Below are 21512 nucleotides of genomic sequence, written 5' to 3' on the forward strand. Positions count from 1 at the left end.
AGACTGAAGTAAACCCTGAGCAAGTACTCCTGGGTAACCTCCATCCTAGCCGTGTAAATAGTGCTTTGTGGGTGAAGTGCCGCTTCCACGAGGAGTGTGAACACGGGTGAGAGACGAGATAACGCTTCGTTATGACCGGCAGGCTGCGGCGCCGCTAATGAATATGCACAATGTGCAGTGTTGCAGCGGAAGCCGAACATAACTCGCGCCACTTACTCATTCCACGAGCACTGCGCCCACGCCGGGTCACAAGCTATAGATATTATAATAGAATATTTTCAAATTATTGTACCTATCATCTGAGGTTTCAAAGGATGTTTTTAAATTGAAATTAAAGTCCTACCGGAAAACGGACTTTTGGAATAGATTCGTCTGTCCTGGTGCGGTGTGCTGGTACTACTATTTATGCCTATAACACAGTGATGTATGCTTGGCGCTCGGTCGGAAGCGGCGCGTTGTGACTGAGTGCAGTGGGCGCTGTCGTTGCGTTGTTTTTAGCGTCATAAAGCAACAATTAGGCGTCGGTGTCGGCGCCGGCGCCGCTCCACCGCGCACGCTTAACGAACGCTGCTCATTACAAGACGTTACATCGCTACACTGCTGCAGGCTGCAGGCTCACACCCTCGTGTGGCAGCTCTGCCTCCGTCACGTGGCTGAGCATACTACTCGCGAGAGAAAACATCACATTATACAAATGTTCAAGTTACAATTTAAAATAACTAGTGAAGTAGTGTATGTTGTAGAGTAAAGACATCAACGAGCACGTGCCGCAGCACACGCCGCGATAACAAACTCCGAGTGTTTAGCGGCAGGCTGCGGCGGCAACAGGTTAAGTGCCTGTTATAATTGTGAGCTATAAGTTAGCCGGAAGCCGGCGTGTCGACAGTAACCACAGCGGAACAGTTGCCGCCACAGATATGTGACGCATTGCACTGAGCAGACGCTTCGCTACCATGCAAATGGGCGCGTCAGGCATCAGCTTTAATAAAATACAAATATTATGCATCGATAAAAGTATAATAATTGGCTCGAAAAGTTCTTGTATTAAAATAAAACGGGAGCGAGGGAACACTGTGTGTTTACATAACCATCGCATGTTACACTCAGATTTATAATAAAGATAATGCATTTCGTGTTTTTAAAATAATTGCATGATTATTTAAAGAATATATTATTATAATAAGTTGGTCGCGTCATTCTAATTATTAGCTGGCAGTGAACTGGTGCAGCCCCCCCCCCCTCCCCTCGCTCCGTCCGGCGGGAGCCGTCTGTTTAATTTGATAATTATAATGATGTTCATAAACATTACAGTTTGCAGGCGCTAGATGTTGGGCCAGTAGTCCGGCGCGCTCAGCACATTACTCTATCGTTATACAATGAACTATCGTTTATGAATGTTTCAGTCTGGTGTGACATGAACCCTCGCTACCGACAGCACCGCAGTCGGCCGTCGAGCTCATGCAATATAACTACGACATCAGTAGATAAGCTAATCAGCGACACTCGGGTAAAACATTACATACACGCTGGCGTACAGGGGAACATTGTATTTTGCCAACTTTGTGCCAACTACTTGTAGTCCACATTGACGACACACCTGCGCTGGCACAAAACCTTACAACTGTATTCTCATCTATATTGACTGCTTGGGTGAAGTCACAATATCATCCAAATAAAAGTATATCTACTTATTCTATGATAATTACTTATATTCCATACTATAGAATATTCCATACTATCAGGCTTAAGACCGACATGTACCTAACCACAAATGAATAAAAAGGACAATCCAATATCATAATATTTAAGAAGAAGAATTAATTGCCCGAGTACCTACCTCGCCAAGAAGAGCCACATGGGCTATCCAAGTACACAGAACAGATCCCTAAGACCTTCCATTCTGATTTTATGACAAGTGTAGCTAGCGACTGGTCTCCTCGGGCCCTGAAACGATTTTGGACTAGAAAAACAGAAATGAGACGAGACTGCATGTAGCAGAATGACTATGTTGCGTTGCGACGGATGTCCGATTTCACGAGAATGGATAAACTGAGAAATGACTACATCAGAGAGAGTCTGAGAGTACATAGCGACAGATACAGAAACAATGAGAGGCAAGCGGTGGTCGTGGTAGGGGCATGTAGTGAGGAGGGAAGAAACACATGTGACTAACCGTCAGTTGCACAAAGCTCCATTAAAGTTACAGCTTCTTTAAATCTATTGCTGACTCTTTATTTGTCAAAAAGATAAAAAGTGTTAGCAATAGTAATAATGGAGCTTTGTGCAACTGACGGGTAGTGTCTTAAGTATGAATGTGGATGGAGAGGGTGAAGATCAAAGATAATATGGAAGGATTGTATGAAAGATACGAATAAAAAGGGAGAGAATGTCAGTATGACAAGTGTCAGAGAGGAATAAAAACATAAAACCTACCTCGCCGACCCCAAATAACATTTTAAAGTGCAGAGAGAAGAAAGGAGTTTTCTGTAGCCTACTTCCTAAGATAATTGTGTTGCTGATACACTGTGCAGTGAAGGTGCCGCCAGTGGGGACCGAATTGTAATACTCATTTTGTTCTCAGATCACATTTTAAATTATGTTCGAAAAATCAAAAACTCTTTAAAAATATATTACAGCGTAAAAGCGTTAAGAAACAAACTAACTCTATTTTGTAATCATCATTATGTAAGAACGGAGTCCCGTGCTGTTTGTTGTTTTTTTTTTTTTATTAAATTTTTTTAACTTGCAAAATACTAACTACTAACATTTGAATTTACGCAAACGAATTGACCTAAATAACAGTTTTGATATTAAAGAAGTGTGATCTGTTGCATTCACATGGTTAGCCGTACTCCCGACAGTGAGGCTAGCTGTCAGGCACAAGTAGGCGCGCATCGCGGCCGGTCCGTCGGCTGCTGCACTTGCATCTGCTACATTTGTCTGTTTCTACCATACACTTTGAAGCTTTTGAAAAGATTTGTAAAAATCTTGGACTGTTGAGAATTTGAGACGACAATTAAGTTAATTTCGCGGCCGTTTTAGGTCTTATTTTAAGCTTTAATTTGTGGTATTGTAATTAGAAATGAATGCCATCTTTGTAAAGGAAAAAGGGAAATATTTTAGGTTCGTTTCTGACTTCGACATGTCTTTACATTTATCAGTTTCCCGTGGTCTCGCCCACATCTTGCAGGAACTACTACATTCACTCGGAATAACAACTATCCGTGCAATCAACCGAACTCAAGCTATCTGTCACCAAGTGTAATCTCAAACGTTACAGTTGTTTTTCAGAGGAAGTGTCTCGTTTATTATGAGTTATTCTAAATCTATTCGTATTAAGTAGCACACAGTACAGTCAGCACCAAAAGTCGATGAACAGAATCAACATGACAAAACACCTGTTCACAATAAAATGTCATAAGTTATAGTTACAACTAGGAAACAAAATAGACTGTACACCAGAAACTTACAAAAGTCGTTAAACACGAGTATTTCAAAAGTATCTGTGCACTAGTATTCCTAAAGTCGCTGTACACCATCAATCCAAATGTCGCTGAACATCATTGTATCAAAAGTCACTAAACAGCAGTAAATACAAAATTAGGTTAACAAAGTATATTTTTAATGTTGCCGTGTGTTAATGTACCTTTGACTCTTATGTTGTTCAGCTACTTTTGGGACAGTACTTGCTTGACCTTAATAATGTATGTTAACCCGTTAGTATTTATTTCAATAATTTTAATAATTATTTTGGAAATACATTCTTTTGCAAAAAAAGCGGGCACCTATGCGAAATCTTAGTTTTAAGGACTTTACGTGTATTTCAAAGGGTTTTAATGATTGTAGTATGTTTCTAGCATCAAAAGGGTTAGCCAAGCATGCGTGAGAGTGTATTCTATCTAAATTTGAATTTTGTACAATTGCTAAGAAATTGGTTAAACCTTGTTTTGGACTAATTGCTGGCAGAAAGTTCGTCGGTGTTTTGACAAGTTTTTGAAGTGATTTTCAGAAATCTGATAATGCAGTCTTAATTAATGTAGGTACCTTTTTGTTAGATCAAAACATTTTTGAAAAACTATGCGTATTTGATAAAATTTTCACCTGCTCTAAATGGGCTATACTGATGATTGATATCAATGTTAAGAGTTTCGGTATTTTAGTGTAAAGCGTTCTTCTGTTTAGATATTATACCCACGTGTTTTAAAATATCGCTTTTTCATAATTAAACACTATTTAGAGGAGTATCAGTACATTGGGCTGCGACAAAACCAATTTAAAGTAAGCAGTGCCGATCACAACTCGTCTCCTTTCGGACTTTAACATTTTAAAAAAATTTTAAATTCTACAAAATACAGAAAATAGCGCATAGACTGTGAGCACAAGGTCTTAAGGTCTCGTAATCACTGATTTTCAAACAACCTCGTCTCTTGGGAAACTCCGTAGACCTCCGAAGATCTGAGTCTGAGTGTTCAAATAGCGTGTTTTCATCCCACTGACATTTTATTAAATAAACTTGCCTGAACTGAGATTTCCTAGCATCTACAGCACTTTCCTGCTTAAATCATAACAATAATTGGCTATCTGCTCATTTCTTAACAAACATACGTTTGGTCAATACTTTTGAATTCTTGACTCAGCGAAATCATCGTTTAGTAACCCGATACCTATGGAGTTATAGAGAGCTTCAACGCGGCCATAATTAGACTTTTTAGATAGCTTAAACCCTCCTCATCATTTTTCATGTGGTTAATTTTAACATTTATCACAAAATTTGGTATTTTTTAATGTCAAAGTCCGATAGGAGACGAGTTGCGATCGGCACTGCTTACTTTAAATTGGTTTTGTCGCAGCCCAATGTACTGATACTCCTCTAAATAGAGTTTAATTATGAAAAAGCGATATTTTAAAACATGTGGGTACAATATTTAAACAGTAGAACGCTTTACACTAAAATATCGAAACTCTTAACATTGCCATCAATCATCACTATAGCCCATTTAGAGCAGGTGAAAATTTTATCAAATACGCATAGTTTTTCAAAAATGTTTTGATCTAACAAAAAGGTACCTACATTAATTAAGACTGCATTATCAGATTTCTGAAAATCACTTCAAAAACTTTTCAAAACACCGACGAACTTTCTGCCAGCAATTAGTCCAAAACAAGGTTTAACCAATTTCTTAGCAATTGTACAAAATTCAAATTTAGATAGAATACACTCTCACGCATGCTTGGCTAACCCTTTTGATGCTAGAAACATACTACAATCATTAAAACCCTTTGAAATACACGTAAAGTCCTTAAAACTAAGATTTCGCATAGGTGCCCGCTTTTTTTGCAAAAGAATGTATTTCCAAAATAATTATTAAAATTATTGAAATAAATACTAACGGGTTAACATACATTATTAAGGTCAAGCAAGTACTGTCCCAAAAGTAGCTGAACAACATAAGAGTCAAAGGTACATTAACACACGGCAACATTAAAAATATACTTTGTTAACCTAATTTTGTATTTACTGCTGTTTAGTGACTTTTGATACAATGATGTTCAGCGACATTTGGATTGATGGTGTACAGCGACTTTAGGAATACTAGTGCACGTAGATACTTTTGAAATACTCGTGTTTAACGACTTTTGTAAGTTTCTGGTGTACAGTCTATTTTGTTTCCTAGTTGTGACTATAACTTATGGCATTTTATTGTGAACAGGTGTTTTGTCATGTTGATTCTGTTCATCGACTTTTGGTGCTGACTGTACATACATAGTTCAACAACGGGATAGCCTTCCCCAGCTACGCACCACGGCTACAATGTCTGCACTGAGTAGGAGAGCTTTACTCAGGAAGTAGACAGGTATTCTGTATTAGATATGAATACTTTAACGGTCTCCTTATGAACGTATTTAAACTATTCAGTAAAGAAAAACCGTTTTTGCACCTGAGCTTTGACAAGGGCGACTATTACTTTTCATCGATTTCGAATCTCTATTTTGGATCTTTATCATAAAAACTTGTCAAGTATTTTGATTAATGTTGATGTTTATGATAATACTAGCTGTTGACCGCGACTTCGTCTGCGTGGGCAATATAGAATTTCCAATTTTCCAATTTCGTTCATTTAATCGTTCATTGCTCATCCCCCGTAGGTGATAGCGTGATAATATATAGCCTATGTGTTGAACCGGCCCCCAGGTAATAGTCATACAAAATTTGATTTAAATCCATGCAGTACTTTTTGAGTTTATCCGGGACAAACATACAGACAAACAGATAAACAGACATACAGACAAAAATTCTAAAAACTACATATTTGGGTTCAGAATCGATTATGGATCACCCCCCAAGTATTCTTTTAAAAAAATATTCAATGTACAGTTTTGACTTTCCTATCATTTTATTATATGTATAGATAGATATATATAGATGCTAATATTATAAAACCAAAATGTTAGTTTATTTGGTTGAATTAACTAATCTCAATAAAATATGTTCTAATTTAATATGTAAAATTAACAACAAACAGAACCTATTTACATATATGTGCAATATACACCTATTTATGTATCTAATACATCTGTGGACGACCTGCTGTGTCGTCGTGTGACTGTGTCTGTGCTGAAGTGTGATCTCACTACAAAAGATTTTCGGGAACAGAAACTGATCCAAGAAGTGTCATCATCCGCGTCCTGACATCTCAATGGTGATTGACATGATGATTGTATTTTTAAATCGACGTTTAGTATGATTTTGAGATGGCCCCATCACCGAGTCAGGATCTAGGTACTAGGTAGCGAGAAACCCTCAAACATTGTATATTCAAGTGTACTTCCTCGTGTTGTGTGTCGTTTTTATTGCAATCGCAAGCTCAATAATGGAGAAGGAACACAGATTTTGGCTTAGTTGTACATATAGTCACGATAACTTTACACGTTTACGATGGCATGACTGAAATGATTTAAAACTAAAGGACATAAAAAAAATAGACAAGACACAAAAGAAAAAGCTCCTTAAAAAAAAGCAGAAAAGCGCAAAAGACATTTTTGCTTTCTATAGAAAGTGATTTCCAGAACGATACGAAACGGCTTTTTCGCTTTTTTGTATTTTTTCAAGTCGTTTTTTTTTCATCACCAAACGGGCACTTTACTAAGATAACATCTACCTTTATTATGTTACTTACTGCGTTTAACATGCATGAAACATTAGGTACACTACGTAAGGACAGACCTACATTATTCAAATATGCAATTTATTTTATAATACAAGCCGTACAACCGAGTTCCCGACAGCCGCTCATCATATCCACACGATCCTACACCCGGAGTCATTGCTCAAATAAAACTGATTACAAATCAATATCCCGGTGTCCGAACGAAACGAAACAATCAAACTGCAGTCGTTATATCAAAAATACAGTGTTTGTAATGTTGGCTAATTTGGGCGACAGGTGCGCATAGCGTGCGCCCTCGCCGTGCCAAAGTTCAGCGCGCTCCCATGCGCGCGCGCAGCGCTCCGCTCGCACCGCTCCCGCCGCTCCGCTCCGCCGCGAGCGAGCGACGCGACCGACACGTATTATTACACTCGTAAACAACGCGTGACTCCATCATCCGCTAATTCACTTAGGTAGATGACATTATTACAACCGAATTACACCTCGGAGCGACTCGCGCGCATTTTACATCGATTACATTGCGGTGATTTGATGCCGTTTCGATAGTAATTTTAATATAATTCGTGGGGAGTGCGATAAAAACGCCATTAGTGTATTGTCTAGCGTACGGGAAGATGAAGAAATTAGTGATGATTGTCATAGCCGATGATTTGTGTTACGCAGTGCCGAGCGGCACCTGTGCGCCTGGCTGCAGTCGGCTTCACTGTCGTGCAATCATTCGCTTACAGACAACAGACTAGACATGGTATGGTCCAGCACGAAACGCCATGAGTTCCCCATTCTGGCTCCCTAACGTCTTTACTAGCTTATAATAAATGTGTAGTGGCAGGAAGGTACATGACACTCAACATCATATTGCGAGATGAAGATGCTCATGCGGTGCGAGCGGAGCGGTGCGAGCGAAGCAGTGCGAGCGGAGCGGACAGAGGTGACAAAGGCTCGCGTAAGAGACTTAATATTATTTGCGAAGGGAGGGCGCGCTCCCGCGGGACAACCCTTGCCTGACCCCGCTAAATCACAATACGCCACCTGACCCCACATAAGTTCCGATAAGGGATTATTGTCGTATTACTTGCGCGCAGTTATTTATAGGAGCCGCGCACCTCGCCATCACCCGACACCGTCAGCTGTCACCCGCGCCCCACACGCATTGTTTGACCTCTCTGTTCACTATTCTTCAGAAGTTCTAATTTATTGTAAGCTCCTTTCGAAGGGATTTCAATGATTACAATAAACATCGTTGAATGTAATAACTTATTGGTTAATAAATAAAATAAGAATCCAAGTACATAATCATTATTTTATGAGAATTAATTAAAATAGCTACTTAGTAAGAAGAATGGCTCCTGACGCCGAGCTAATCATAATAGGTAAATATTAATTATTTAAATAACCTAATTAGATAGGCAAAAGCATTAGTTTACTGCTTTCTTTTATATATTTAACGAGGGCTAGTTTCAAGTAGAATTATCTACATGATAAAGGTCATAAAGTACGAAAGAAGTTAGCGTGCCGGCGCATGTACACCGTGCCGCATGTACACCGTGGTGAACTGAACCACACTAACATACTTAACGATGTTTATAAATCATTATTCTACGTTTAATTTTCGAAAATGAACTTTTTTGAAGATTCTTCTAATCTTTACGGTACATATTCACGATTTATGTAAATACATATCTTGTAAGTTGTCAGTTGAAACTGTGCTTCACATAAAATTAATTGTTTTGATGATAAGTAGGGACAACAACAGAGAAATAACAAGCACAGGCTATCACTTCAAAGAGAAAGTAGTGATTAGATTACTTACTAATCATTAGTTGCAATCCACTTGTATGTACAGGTTGGCAACTTGTCACAGTGGAGCACGTCAGCGTGACATTACAGTGACCTGTCAGTGAACTAAACATAGCGCTTACCGTGTACAGCGGACTGATGTTCCCGAGCGTACGGAACTAACGTTTGCGACTGTACGAACATCACTAATCACAATATTTTATTCAGATTCGGATTAATTAGCAGTGAGCGGTGTCGAGCGAGCGACTTGATGAATGTAATCGAACTTCGGCGACGATACGACAACGATCAGCTAACGAACACTAGCGACTTCCTACACAACCATTTAACGACAAATATCGCACTGAAGAGTTGCGTACGCGCAATAACAAATGCGCCTATCGCAAGTTAGGAGGGTTTGGGCACGTGGAGCGCGGCCGGTGCTGGGGCACTGTTTGTTTACCGAGCACTGCACTGGGCACTACTGACCGTGGCGCTGCTGGTCGCGGGGCGGCGGCGGCCAGGCGGGCAGCTCGCGCAGGCGCATGGAGCAGTCGAGCGGCTGGTCGCGCACGGCCAGCGCGGGCATGGCGCGGCCGCGGCCGCCGGTCCTGGGTCGCGCCGTCTCTTCGGTGCGAGCGTCCGCCCACCGAGCGCGTCCGTGAGACACTGCCGTGCGAGCGCCGCTTTTTTCCGACGATTTTTTTCGCGGGGGCGGGGCGAGGCGGTCGGCCAATGGCGGCTCGGCCCCCCCGCCCGCCGGCCGCCGCCCCCGCGTCTCTACTCTTATTTACGTGCCGTATATTAAAAGGGTTTTCCGCGTGCCGTTATGGATTTTCCTCGGCGTCGTATGTAAAGCGCGGCGCGGCGAGGCTCGACCGGTCGCCCGCGCTCTTCGCTCCGACCGCTCACCATCCTCATCATGACAAAAACTTGCATCGCTCGTCCATTCATTTGGTCGGCGGCTCCAGTTTTTGTGATGTTGGATTTAGAGTTTGCGAAAGCTCACTGATTGAAATGAGTAGATCCGGCGTGGACGGAGGCAGCGCGCGGCCGTGAGGCTGGGCGGAGTACGTCTGCGGGCGTCGGTAATGAGTGGCTGTTGTTACGTCACCGGCGCGGGGTCACTGACCGCCCGCAGACGAAGCCTGAACTTGAACCTGAGCGGCTAATTAACATGTGATAGCACGTCACGCGACACGCGCCACACTGCCTGCACCGCCCTGCCTGCACCGCTGCAACTGCTGGTAGCTAAGAGCACAACGCACTCTCTGGCTGGCAGGTCCACCAGATGGACTTAACAAGCGCACACATTTCTTATCAACATAAGTATTAAATAAACAGTAATTCTTCAAGACTCTATGTCATATGATGATCAAACATTTATTTGAACAAGAACACAATCTTACCATCGGGAATAAATAAAAAGAGTTAGGGTGTGTATAGCAAGTAAATACTGTTACAAATATTCTATCCGTCTATTAAGCCAATAACAACTCAATGGTCATAATTTAAAAGTCAATTACTGTTAATTAGTTCATCATTAAGTAAGATATCGGGGACGAGATTTAAATAAAAGTTCATTAATTATGTAGTCATCAGCCAGTTATCTCAGCATTGAGTTTGATTAAAATTCACTACAATAGGATACTTATTGAAGTAACCTGAATAAGATGAAATCGATTCGTGAACAAACCGCAGCGTGACACTCGTAAGTACTTGTGTGTGGGAGATAAGATGTGTGTAGTGTGTAGTGACGTCACGAGCACCGCACTCATGCAGACAGAGCAGCACCCCACAGGTGCAACACCAGGTACCAAGTGTGCATTCAACTATTATTAGTTGTTTATAATGAAATCATTAGCTTTCACGTGTATGACAGTTAAACATTGCGGAGAAGAACAACTAGTTGTATGTGTGGTTACAACACTGACAGTGAACTTACTCGCTCGAAATAGCTCTTCTTTATTCACGTTTATATTTAAGATAAAAAATAAATAAAACGTCTTTCTATACTAAAACAGTAAAGTATTCTTTTTATTTGTTTGTTTTTGACTCAAGACTCCCAAAACTAGACTAGGTGCGAGTAACAAGGGCTATATTTTGTCCAGGTACAAAAAGTTCCCTCGGGACGCGGGTGAAGCCGCGGGAAACAGCTAGCTATTTCATAAAATACATCAGATCACATAGACCTAATCACCAATAATGAATCCATTGGAATTTAATTACGTGCTGAAGGTTAGGGCGACTTGTTCATCTGTAGATCAAAACCCTTTAACGACAGATTTGTGGCACTATCTCAACCGGCTGACTAGCTAGAAAAATCATTTACTGAATTGAACTTATTTTCACTTATTGTCCTGTAACCCCCAACATTGTATATTGTGGGGTCAGGGCACGTGATGTTACACACCCGGCCGCAGTGTACTGCTAACACACAGCCCCGCAGGATGAGCGTCATGTACGGCACGGGCGCGACATCGCGTCGGTATCGGCGACACATCGCTCCTGTGTGTAGTAGCACGCTCTGCCTCGACAGCGGGATGTGGGTCCGCGTCACCTGCTCGCAGCTGCCGCCCCCGCACCTGGACCATGCCGCCCCCTCGCCTCGCCTCACCCCCGCCGACGCCCTCGCGCCGAGCTGTCACAGCGCACACAACGCATGCAGATTTATGTCCCAAATTGCGAATAACGCAGATCTACGTACAATGGAAACGACACCGAACAAACACAATCAATAGATGCGAGGGTAAAGCGTAGATCAGAACATCTACCTACATTAACGTGGATGTATTCATTAACAATAGCGATGTGTTGTTTTGTCTTATGGGCCGCATTAGCAGCAGTAAAAAGCAAACGTTCTTTAAAAAACCGGTGAAAGCATCTCTCTGAACATTTAACAGCTAAAATCAGTTTATAAGTAAAAATACTGCAAATGTATTGTTAAGTCGACGGTAACAAAAAGTTCCGTTTGTTGCCGGACAACACAATAGTTACGGTACAAGTACAACCTCTGCAAGTAGATAATAAAAAACCCAATAATTGTCGGTTATAAAACGTTTTTTGTCAAAATACAACGCAGCGTTAGTTTTTGTTAGTTAAAAGTTTTTAATGTTTATTGTATTTATCGAAATGTATTGTGAAGTATTAAACTATTACCGTACTATCTATTTAGTTATAATTGGTTTTGAAAGCTTTCTATTTATGGCATCTGCCCAATGCAATCTAGATGAACTGGCACCGCGGCGTCCAGATCATCCAGATAGCGCTATTCTGTGTTCATCATTACGCAACATGCTCGATATACCACTACAAATTAAACAATCACATTAGTTAAGATTCAGTTCGTTTTTAAACTACTGCAATCATAATTGAACAAAAATAATAAGCTCTTTATCTATTTACTTAAACCGTGCTTCCAGTATTAATTTGTGGCATATTACATCTAAGTCAGATATACTCGTAGTGAGGGTGACATTACAGCCGACTTAGAGAAGTGCTCAGTAAGTCAGGGCTCAGCCAGCAGCACTGTCTACTTGCTACCACCACCAAGTGAACTGAGAGGGAGGACAAAACTGAGCTCGTCTGTTTGTGCACAGAACGAGCGGTTGCGACAGTAGTACCACACGCAATGGAGGTTCTGACACTGTTTGCTATCAGTACTCCACTTTAGTACTGCCGCGGTTTAATGTGCACTATCATTTATCTATGTAAAGTATCCGCTGACCCGCGTCTCCCGGGTCCTAGTTCTCCCCATGCCAAACATCCCAATAATTGCAGCCAACCATTTCAATCGTCAAAGTTTACAAACGTAAGAAAGAAGATAAAGATAAAGATAAAGATATTTATTATTGCAAATACGGGTTACAATGATGTTACATAAGGGTAAAAAGATCCGCCATATTTTACCAATTGGCATGCAATATAATATTAATAAATCAAAAATTATTGAACATAGGATTAAGAAGAAAACTACTTTTGCAAGAGGACTACGAAGAAGCGGGAATGCAGCTCTAGTTTTGTAACTCGATTTGGAATTGTTTTAATGGTACTTAATTAAAACTATATAATAGTGAATTACGGTTGTCTGACACCAGAGTATGTTCTACAATCAGACGGGTATATGCACATGTGCACGACTTCTGCACAATGACAGGCAAACGAGAACGCGACGTTCTGATGCTGTAATGTCTGTCGAGTGACACTCGTAGCTCAGTCAGTGAGATCTCATCGCCACGGGGGTACTACGCCAACCAGACAGAGAGAAGTTACGACTGAAAAATAAGTTAATACTTATTATTTGTGTCTCTGCCTGTGGCGTTTTAGGCAGAGGTCAATTAATCCTAATTTGAAAAGGTATCCTTTAGCGGGTTGTTGTTAACTTTAGCAAGTTTTAAGATTTGTAAGTGTTCATAGCGATAGTGTTGCATTGTGAGAGTTTCGATGATTTCAATTTGTCTTATCAAATTCTGATCACTGCCCATTCTGTCAATGTATATAATTTGTTCGTCATACTTCCTGCGTGTATACTGTAGGAAACATGGCAGGTGCTGGTCTGCATCGTAATACGACATTATTGCAGAGGACGCGTGAGTTGCAGGATGTGCGCGCACGCATGAAGGTCACTCTCGCCGGGCACACACAGCTCGACCAGCAGGCAGCCACAGCACGGCACAGCACCCGGCTGCGGGTCCACTCACGCTATTAATTACTTTAAAGAGTAATAGAAAAAAACTTTTTTACAAAAAAATTTAACCGACTTCCAAAAACACTAAAAAGCCAAAAAAAAACTAATTTTAGGTGCATCTGCCTAGAAGTCGGTGTCTAATGGATGTTCCTAAGTTAATTTTGCCACCTACTTCTAGGCAGATGCACCTAAAATTAGTTTTTTTTGGCTTTTTAGTGTTTTTGGAAGTCGGTTAAATTTTTTTGTAAAAAAGTTTTTTATTTACAGCTTTTCAGTGATACGAATAGCTGTCATTATCCGCATAAGTAGAAAGTTCTCATCAATACAAATAATTTAAGCTCAAATACGAGGTATTTTACATATTCAGTTGTCGAGTTCCCTCGACCTTCTCTGGTATCCATCATCAGGTCAGCTCCAAACCTTCACTGTTACAAAGATCTCGTCAATACAAATAATATAAGCCCAAACACGAGGTAGTTTACATATTCAGTTGTCGAGTTCCCTCGACCCTCTCTGGTCTCCATCATCAGGTCAGCTTCAAATCTTCACTGTTGAATAGTACTTTCAGGCATACACTCGAGTGTCAAGTTTTTACTCTATGTATGCCTACAACTTTCGAAGGTTGCCCTCGATTTCTCAGGGTTTCCATCATCAGATCCTGACCTAATGACTATGGGACCAACTGGCAGCTATATCGAGTCGAACAAAAAAAGAATCAAGTAAATCGGTCTATAAACCTCGGCGTAATCGATGTACATACATAGTAAAAAAAAAAAACATACCGGCCGAATTGATAACCTCCTCCTTTTTGGGAAGTTGGTTAAAAAGGGTCCAGCGCGGCGAGGGCGGACAGATGTGCTTGTTATCACTACTCCCTCACCAGCTATCGTGTCGTGCCAGCGACTGACAATGTGATACATGTCTGTCACCAGCCTACAACGACTACGTAAATACGTAATACACACAATATCTGTTCATATTTATACTGTACAAAAGATAACGTCTTTCAATTAAAGTTTGCAGTCGCTTAATCTTGATGTTGTCATATTATTGATTGTAGTTACCCTTTATTGCGCACTTGTTATATGAATACTTGAATGCACAGCGAGCCAATTTGTTAACATGTTTATAAAAAGCGGAGACTGCACCCTCTCGCCTTACCCTTTGGGTTAAGAGGCGTGCACACGGGCGCGGGGCACTACAATTGAACACGAGACACTTGTCTGTAGGGGCCTTTGTCTGGAGCAGTGCGTGACGTCACCCGAGCTGATCACAGACAATGGTGCAGGTGCTGGAGCCACCTTCCCTTATCAATGGAAGTGTAGCAAGACTACTGTACAAATACATGCTCTTTCTTTCTTACCTGAGCTTTCCTCACTAGTCCGTGCCTGAGAAAGTGCTTTTGATTTGGATATCTGTTCATGATGGGTGCTCGTGTATTTTTATTTGCTTGGGACTTGAATAATTATCTTCTTAGAAACATCATCAAAAATCAGTTTATTTGACTAGCTACTGTATGGTGGACGAATGGAGAGCAATATTTGTAGAATGCGCCCCTTGCCTGATACCCCCAACTTGGGGTAATGAAATCAATTTAGTCGCTCGCGAGGGCTCCGGCGAACATATTTGCGGCTGACAGACAGGTAAACGAGTTCGATTCCCGATCACTTGAAATTTTACTGAGGCGTGCTTAACGGAGGTTCAAGTGTAGGTGAACCGGTGTTATCCGTGAAATATAAAATGACGCTGAAGTGGGCCAGTTTGGCGCAGTTCCAACTCCGTCGTGGCTAAGTATTGCCAACAGGCGACCGCTAACTACGGATGACGTGCCGCCACTTCGCACCGACTCTAAACTGTTGCGAATATGCCTCGCTACTGCTTCAAATAGATTATTGTTAGTGTGCGACTTCTGATGAGGCTTTCATGAAACCATACGTAATGTGGTGCGAGGCCGGAGTCCGGCAGTGCTCCCTAATATTTGTGTAAGCACACGTTTCATAAATTGTGCATTATCAAATCCCAACGTAGTCAATATTGCGTTATTTCCTAAGTTTTCTTGTGCGTATGAAAAAAAGTTTACGTTCAACAAAAGTAACGTTTTGCTGTACAAATGTTGCCAGCAATATCTGATCTAGGGGAATCTACGTCTATAGGTACATGAGACGGACTAAAAGAAATATAATCTAAGGAATTATCTTTGAATCAATACACATCTCACTGGTATTTGATAATAATTATATGGCGGAGGGGTTAGGCATCAATGTGGCTGTCATGAAACAGTCATTACGGGAGCGTTTCTTTGGCCGCCTGAATAAGGTTCTAAAAAGTTCCTTATCAGGCGGCAACAAGGTTCGCGCCTATAATGGTTGGGTCATGCCAGTCCTGATGTCATCTCAAATGGACATTATTTCGGCATACTCAGTCCCTTCGGCATACTCAAATGGACTCAAACTGAATTGGATGCCTTGGATAGGAGAGTCCGCACACTGCTGACCGCAGAACGAATGCATCACCCATGATCGTCGGTGATGAGACTGTACATCCCACGGAAATGTGGAGGCCGAGGCTTTTTAAATGCAAAGACGCTCCACAACCGTGAGGTGTGCAGTCTCAGAGAATATCTTCTCATAAGCGACGTGGGTCGTGATATGGTAGCAGTGGACAAAGGACTCACCCCGCTATCGTTGGCAAATGAGAACTGGCGCAGACCAGTGGTACTAACTACCCATGATCGTAAGGGGGTATGGCAGAGAACAGCTACACGGAAGCTTCTTCGGGGCTCTTCATGGCTCCGATGTAGACTTCAATGCGTCCGTAGCTTGGCTACGCTTCGGTGACCTATTTGGAGAAACCGAAGGGTTTGTATGTGCAATTATGGACGAAGTTATCCTGACGAATAACTACCGGAGGTATATTATGAAAGATGGAACGGTTGACATTTGTCGGGCATGTCACCATCCGGGTGAGTCTATCAGACATATTATATCTGGTTGTGCTCGTTTGGCTAACGGTGAATATTTGCACAGGCATAACCAAGTGGCCAAGATCATTCACCAACAGCTTGCTCTGCAATACAAACTTGTAGATCTTGAGGTACCGTACTACAGGTATGCGCCCGACCCAGTTCTCGAAAAGGACCATATCACGTTGTACTGGGATCGATCTATCATCACTGACAGGACTTAATCTCAGAAGTAATTGCAGCCAATAAGCCTGATATAGTGGTGATAGATCGATTAGCGCGCCGCGCGATGATAGTCGATGTCACCGTCCCGCATGCCGAGAACCTCGTGAAAGCTGAGAAAGAGAAACAAATAAAATATCTTGACTTAGCGCACGAGGTTGTCGACACGGCTGTTATTGTGCCGATTGTCATTACGGCCAATGGTCTAATAGCCAAGAGCCTCGACCAACACCTCAGGAGGCTCTCGTTGGGCGGCTGGATCGAGGGACTGATTCAGAAGGCAGTACTCCTTGATACGGCGCATATTGTGAGGAGGTTTCTGTCTCTGGGACCCTAACCACCGGTACCTTGGACCCTGTGCCCGATATCGCCATCAATTTTTTATATTTTTAAACGTTTTTTTTTTTTATATAATCTAATATTTAAAAATATAAATGATATGTTGAAAGATAAATAAATGCACTACCATATGTTTGTTCTATAGTGTAAGGAAAGAGTTTGGAAGTGACAACTTGAATACATAGTCAACTAAATTGTTCGCACGAGAGCTTTATAGCATTGCCACGTGTGGCTCATTAGCAGCTGTTTTACATTTTAATAAAATAAATGACGTATAAAGTAACGCTGGTTAAGGAAAACATCTTCACTCCGTTATAGCCTGGTGACGAGACGAGAGGAAGCTGATGTGATCTCCGCATGAGTACCGCCGGACTGCGCAACTAACAGTTATTTTAATGTCGATATCGCTCCGGAAAATGCCAGCTATTTATTAAGTAGACATAATGAACCTGTACCAACTACTCTAGCTTATTGACATACACGCAATCTAGTAACGATACTGAACTGCAGGACAGTTTTTGTGAACACATATGCAGCAGCAGGACCGGCTCATTTACTTGATATATTTATCATTTATTGTGATACGAGTATTGCTTCACTGTACTGATTGAATGTATAATGCGAGACCGGCGCGGGCGCAGCCCCGGCACGTGAGTAACTGCTGATCGCCGAGTTCGTTTAATATCGTCATAGGATTAAATCACTCTTAAGCTATTGAATATAAATGGCGTCATTGAATAAAACTCAAAATATATGCTACATCTCGATAAGAAAAAGTAAACTCATTAAAACTTCATTGATATTCGTAAGCAAACTTAATCTATACGAGCTATAAACACTTTCGGAACTAATGAGTTTAGATGTCGTGCGATTCCCGACACACCGGCTGATCGTCGGAGTGGTGTGTGTGTGTGTGTACCTGTGATGATGGAGGGCCGGGGCGGCGGCGGCGCGGAGGCCTGCAGCAGCCGCGCTGTGTATGTGTGTGTGTGTGTACCTGTGATGACGGAGGGCCGGGGCGGCGGCGGCGCGGAGGCCTGCAGCAGCCGCGCTGTGTATGTGTGCGTGTGTGTACCTGTGATGACGGAGGGCCGGGGCGGCGGCGGCGCGGAGGCCTGCAGCAGCCGCGCTGTCTGTGTGTGTGTGTGTGTACCTGTGATGACGGAGGGGCGGGGCGGCGGCGGCGCGGAGGCCTGCAGCAGCCGCGCTGTGTATGTGTGCGTGTGTGTACCTGTGATGACGGAGGGCCGGGGCGGCGGCGGCGCGGAGGCCTGCAGCAGCCGCGCTGTGTATGTGTGTGTATGTACCTGTGATGACGGAGGGCCGGGGCGGCGGCGGCGCGGAGGCCTGCAGCAGGCGCGCCAGCCGCGACGCCGGGTACACCAGCCACGACGTCGGCTCGCGCCGTCTCTGCAACAACAACACTACGCTAACTAACCACATCTACTCATTCACATTACTTAACAGGTACCGTGTCAGCTTTTAATCAATAGCTAACCTACTGCCGATTGATAGTAGCTCCCCCCAGAGATGATCGACTACCAATAATCCCTTCTTAAAGAAAGTATTGTTATAATCTCATAAATCAAGTGTGAGCCGAAACGTGTCACAGATTAGGGCCACGTGAGGCGCGCGCAACCCTTCCGCGCACAGGTGCCGCGTTAGAATGCATAAAAACCCTTAGAAAAACACAAGGACGCGCGTGCCGACACAAAAAACGCTACAACTCTTTGTCCCCGGCGTGGTGTGCGCGATTGTGAGCTCATTATGTGGGTATCTAACGCCGACCCTCTGCCGGAACTAATTAGCTGTTAGATTACCGGCGCTTCTTTGTAACCTGTTAGTGCTATTATCGAGCCGTTCCACGCTGTGTGTGCTCTAATGCTAACCCTTTGTGAGACGCTCCGCAGAAGGGATCGCTCGGGCTGGCGGCTCAGATACATAAATGAACAGCCTTAAAGCGGTATATAGCGCGAGCCTTCCCTTCAGCGATATCGCAATATAAAGTGGTGTGCACATAGCGCGGGAGGCGTCGCGACGGAGGCGGTGCTCCGTCTCGCTCGGTAATGTATTCACGTTTCCCGAGCCGCTCATTTTTTATCGTAGTCGCGCGGCGCATTAGAATTTCCAGGCGAGAAAATCTCACGCACACCGCGGCGCGCGGGCTGCCACTGCACTCGCGACCTTACGCCCCGGACACAGGGTGCACGGCGCGCAGCCCGCCGGCGTGTGTGCAGGGGGGTGCGGCGGCGCGCGGGGAGGGGGCGGGAGGCTCGCTACATTGTAAATTCGCGCGGGGAAATGCGGGCGGGCGGCGAGGCGCGGCCGGGCGGCGGACGCGGGCCGGGGGGTGTGGGGTGCGTGGTGCGGGGGGGGGGAAGTGTGCGGCTCGATAAGGAGCGTCCTCCGCGTCTTCCGCTCGGCCGCCGTCAGCACCACCGGCGACGTCCACTAGCTTGCAGCAGGTCAACCGCCAGCATCACAACGATGTCATTCAGGCCTCACTACAAACAGCCTACATTTGCAGAAACTAACAACTACATTGTGGTCAACAAAATACATTCATTTCATAAGCTATGACGGGCACCGTGTGCACATATCATATCTGAGCCCTAACATTAATCGATGTAAGTCTATGCCTACAAGCAACAAAGGCTTACTGAAGTATAAGTTACTTACTACATAGTTCATAGTGAGCAGTATCTATTTATTGACTACAAATATGACACAGTGGTGGGTGGTGTTATCAGTGAGCACGGCTGGGCGTCCCCCGGCGCTGGCCGCGCGCGATACGCAATCGGCGGCGGACACTCTCGCGCCTGAGCGCGCCGCCTGCTCAACACATCACACTACTCGTAAACTGACCCAACTGCCTGAATACCAGGACCCAGCTACATGGAAATGTATTCACATGAGTTACGCATTATGAGTACGTTACAGACGGTTTTATTGCTTGCATGTTGTCCTATGCGCGTCGTTTCCAATGTTGCCTTTTTGATAGATTCATTGCAACAAAGTCTAATCTCTAACAGTCAGTACTGTCCAGGTTCTGAGCACCTCTGTCAATAGTTTATTTACAAATTTTCCCTTTAAAATGAATATATCTACCGCCGATTAAGGTGCCACAGGCCAAGAGTTGCCTGTAGCTTAAATAAGTTATTATTAAGCACAGTAGTGTGTATATGTTGTGCTAACATCAGTAGGCACGTGAGATGACATCTGCCAGGTCCCGGAGCACACGCCGTGAATGTTAACCGGCTTCCGCAGCAGAGTGCGGGAACTACCCAATTATGTGCCGATAAAGGAAATATTCCGGAAGCGTCTCCGAGCCTATTTACTTACTGGCCACTCAGAGCACACAGACACGATAAAAGAGTCTCGCTGCCATTCATGAAAATAACTCAGTAACTGATTCGTGTAGTAGCAGATAGTTTGATTGAATACATGACTAGAAGTGGTAGCTATCTATACGACAGAGTGAGCACGTAGCACGCGAGTGTCGTAATTAACGCGAAGCGGAGGACGCGTCATTTGAAACTTGTATGATATTAAACAAAGCCGAGCGTCGGAGTTGACCCGTCCTCCCCCCGCACGCCCCCCCAGCCCCGCGACCACCCTCCCTCCCCCCGGAGCCTCCATCCTCCTTATCTTTTGAAATGTTATTTAACGGGACATTTTGTTTGTTGGGTTCGGGAGTCGGGAGTCGGCTCCACCATCAATATAAATGTATTTCAGGAAGGATTATCTCTCGTTGGGTTCTGTCTCCTGGTAACTCAAAGCAGGTGCTCATTGTCAATCAGTAGCTCATCATGATTAGCTGATATAGGACAGGACTTAAAACTCGTCCGGCACTTGTATAAACTACAGAAGAATGATGCACGTTTTCAAAACATCAAACACTATTTAATACATCCTTTATAGAATGACCGATTCATTACTTTGAGTCGGTGCACCTATGCACGTATGTGCTGAACATCGACATTGTCTGGCAGTACCCCCGCCTTACATGACGATGTAACATTGACATTCAGTGGCGATTTTTTCCTCAACACCAACACATCAGAGTGTCTAACTCCTACTAGCTACCGACACGGCTCCGGATAAACTATATTGTCCGTGTGGCTCATTCATTAAGATTAATTCTTTTATTATTCTTTGTAATGCAAATGTATCCATATAAATTACAATTTAAACACATAAAGCATATGAAACTGTATAGCGTGGCTCTCAGAAAATACGAAGGCTCTTAAGACAGAAAGAGATGAAAAGGTAAACATTCCGATATCGTTGAAATTTGACACCATCAATTAAGCTTACATCTGAATTAAGTTGCACTTTAATATTCATTCAATTACTC

General features: G+C 43.2%; 1 protein-coding gene across 1 annotated transcript in view; it reads right to left on the minus strand.

The window, feature by feature from the left end:
* The window catches only part of LOC124629938 (protein nubbin-like), a 111092-nt gene that overhangs the window by 46279 nt on the left and 43301 nt on the right, over positions 1 to 21512 (minus strand). Inside the window, exon 2 of the mRNA XM_047163618.1 lies at positions 18463 to 18565. Coding sequence (XP_047019574.1) covers positions 18463 to 18565 — 103 coding nt within the window. The remainder of the gene's footprint in view (positions 1 to 18462; positions 18566 to 21512) is intronic.

Source organism: Helicoverpa zea, chromosome 4, assembly GCF_022581195.2.
Source record: "Helicoverpa zea isolate HzStark_Cry1AcR chromosome 4, ilHelZeax1.1, whole genome shotgun sequence".
Classification (NCBI taxonomy): Eukaryota; Metazoa; Arthropoda; class Insecta; order Lepidoptera; family Noctuidae; genus Helicoverpa; species Helicoverpa zea.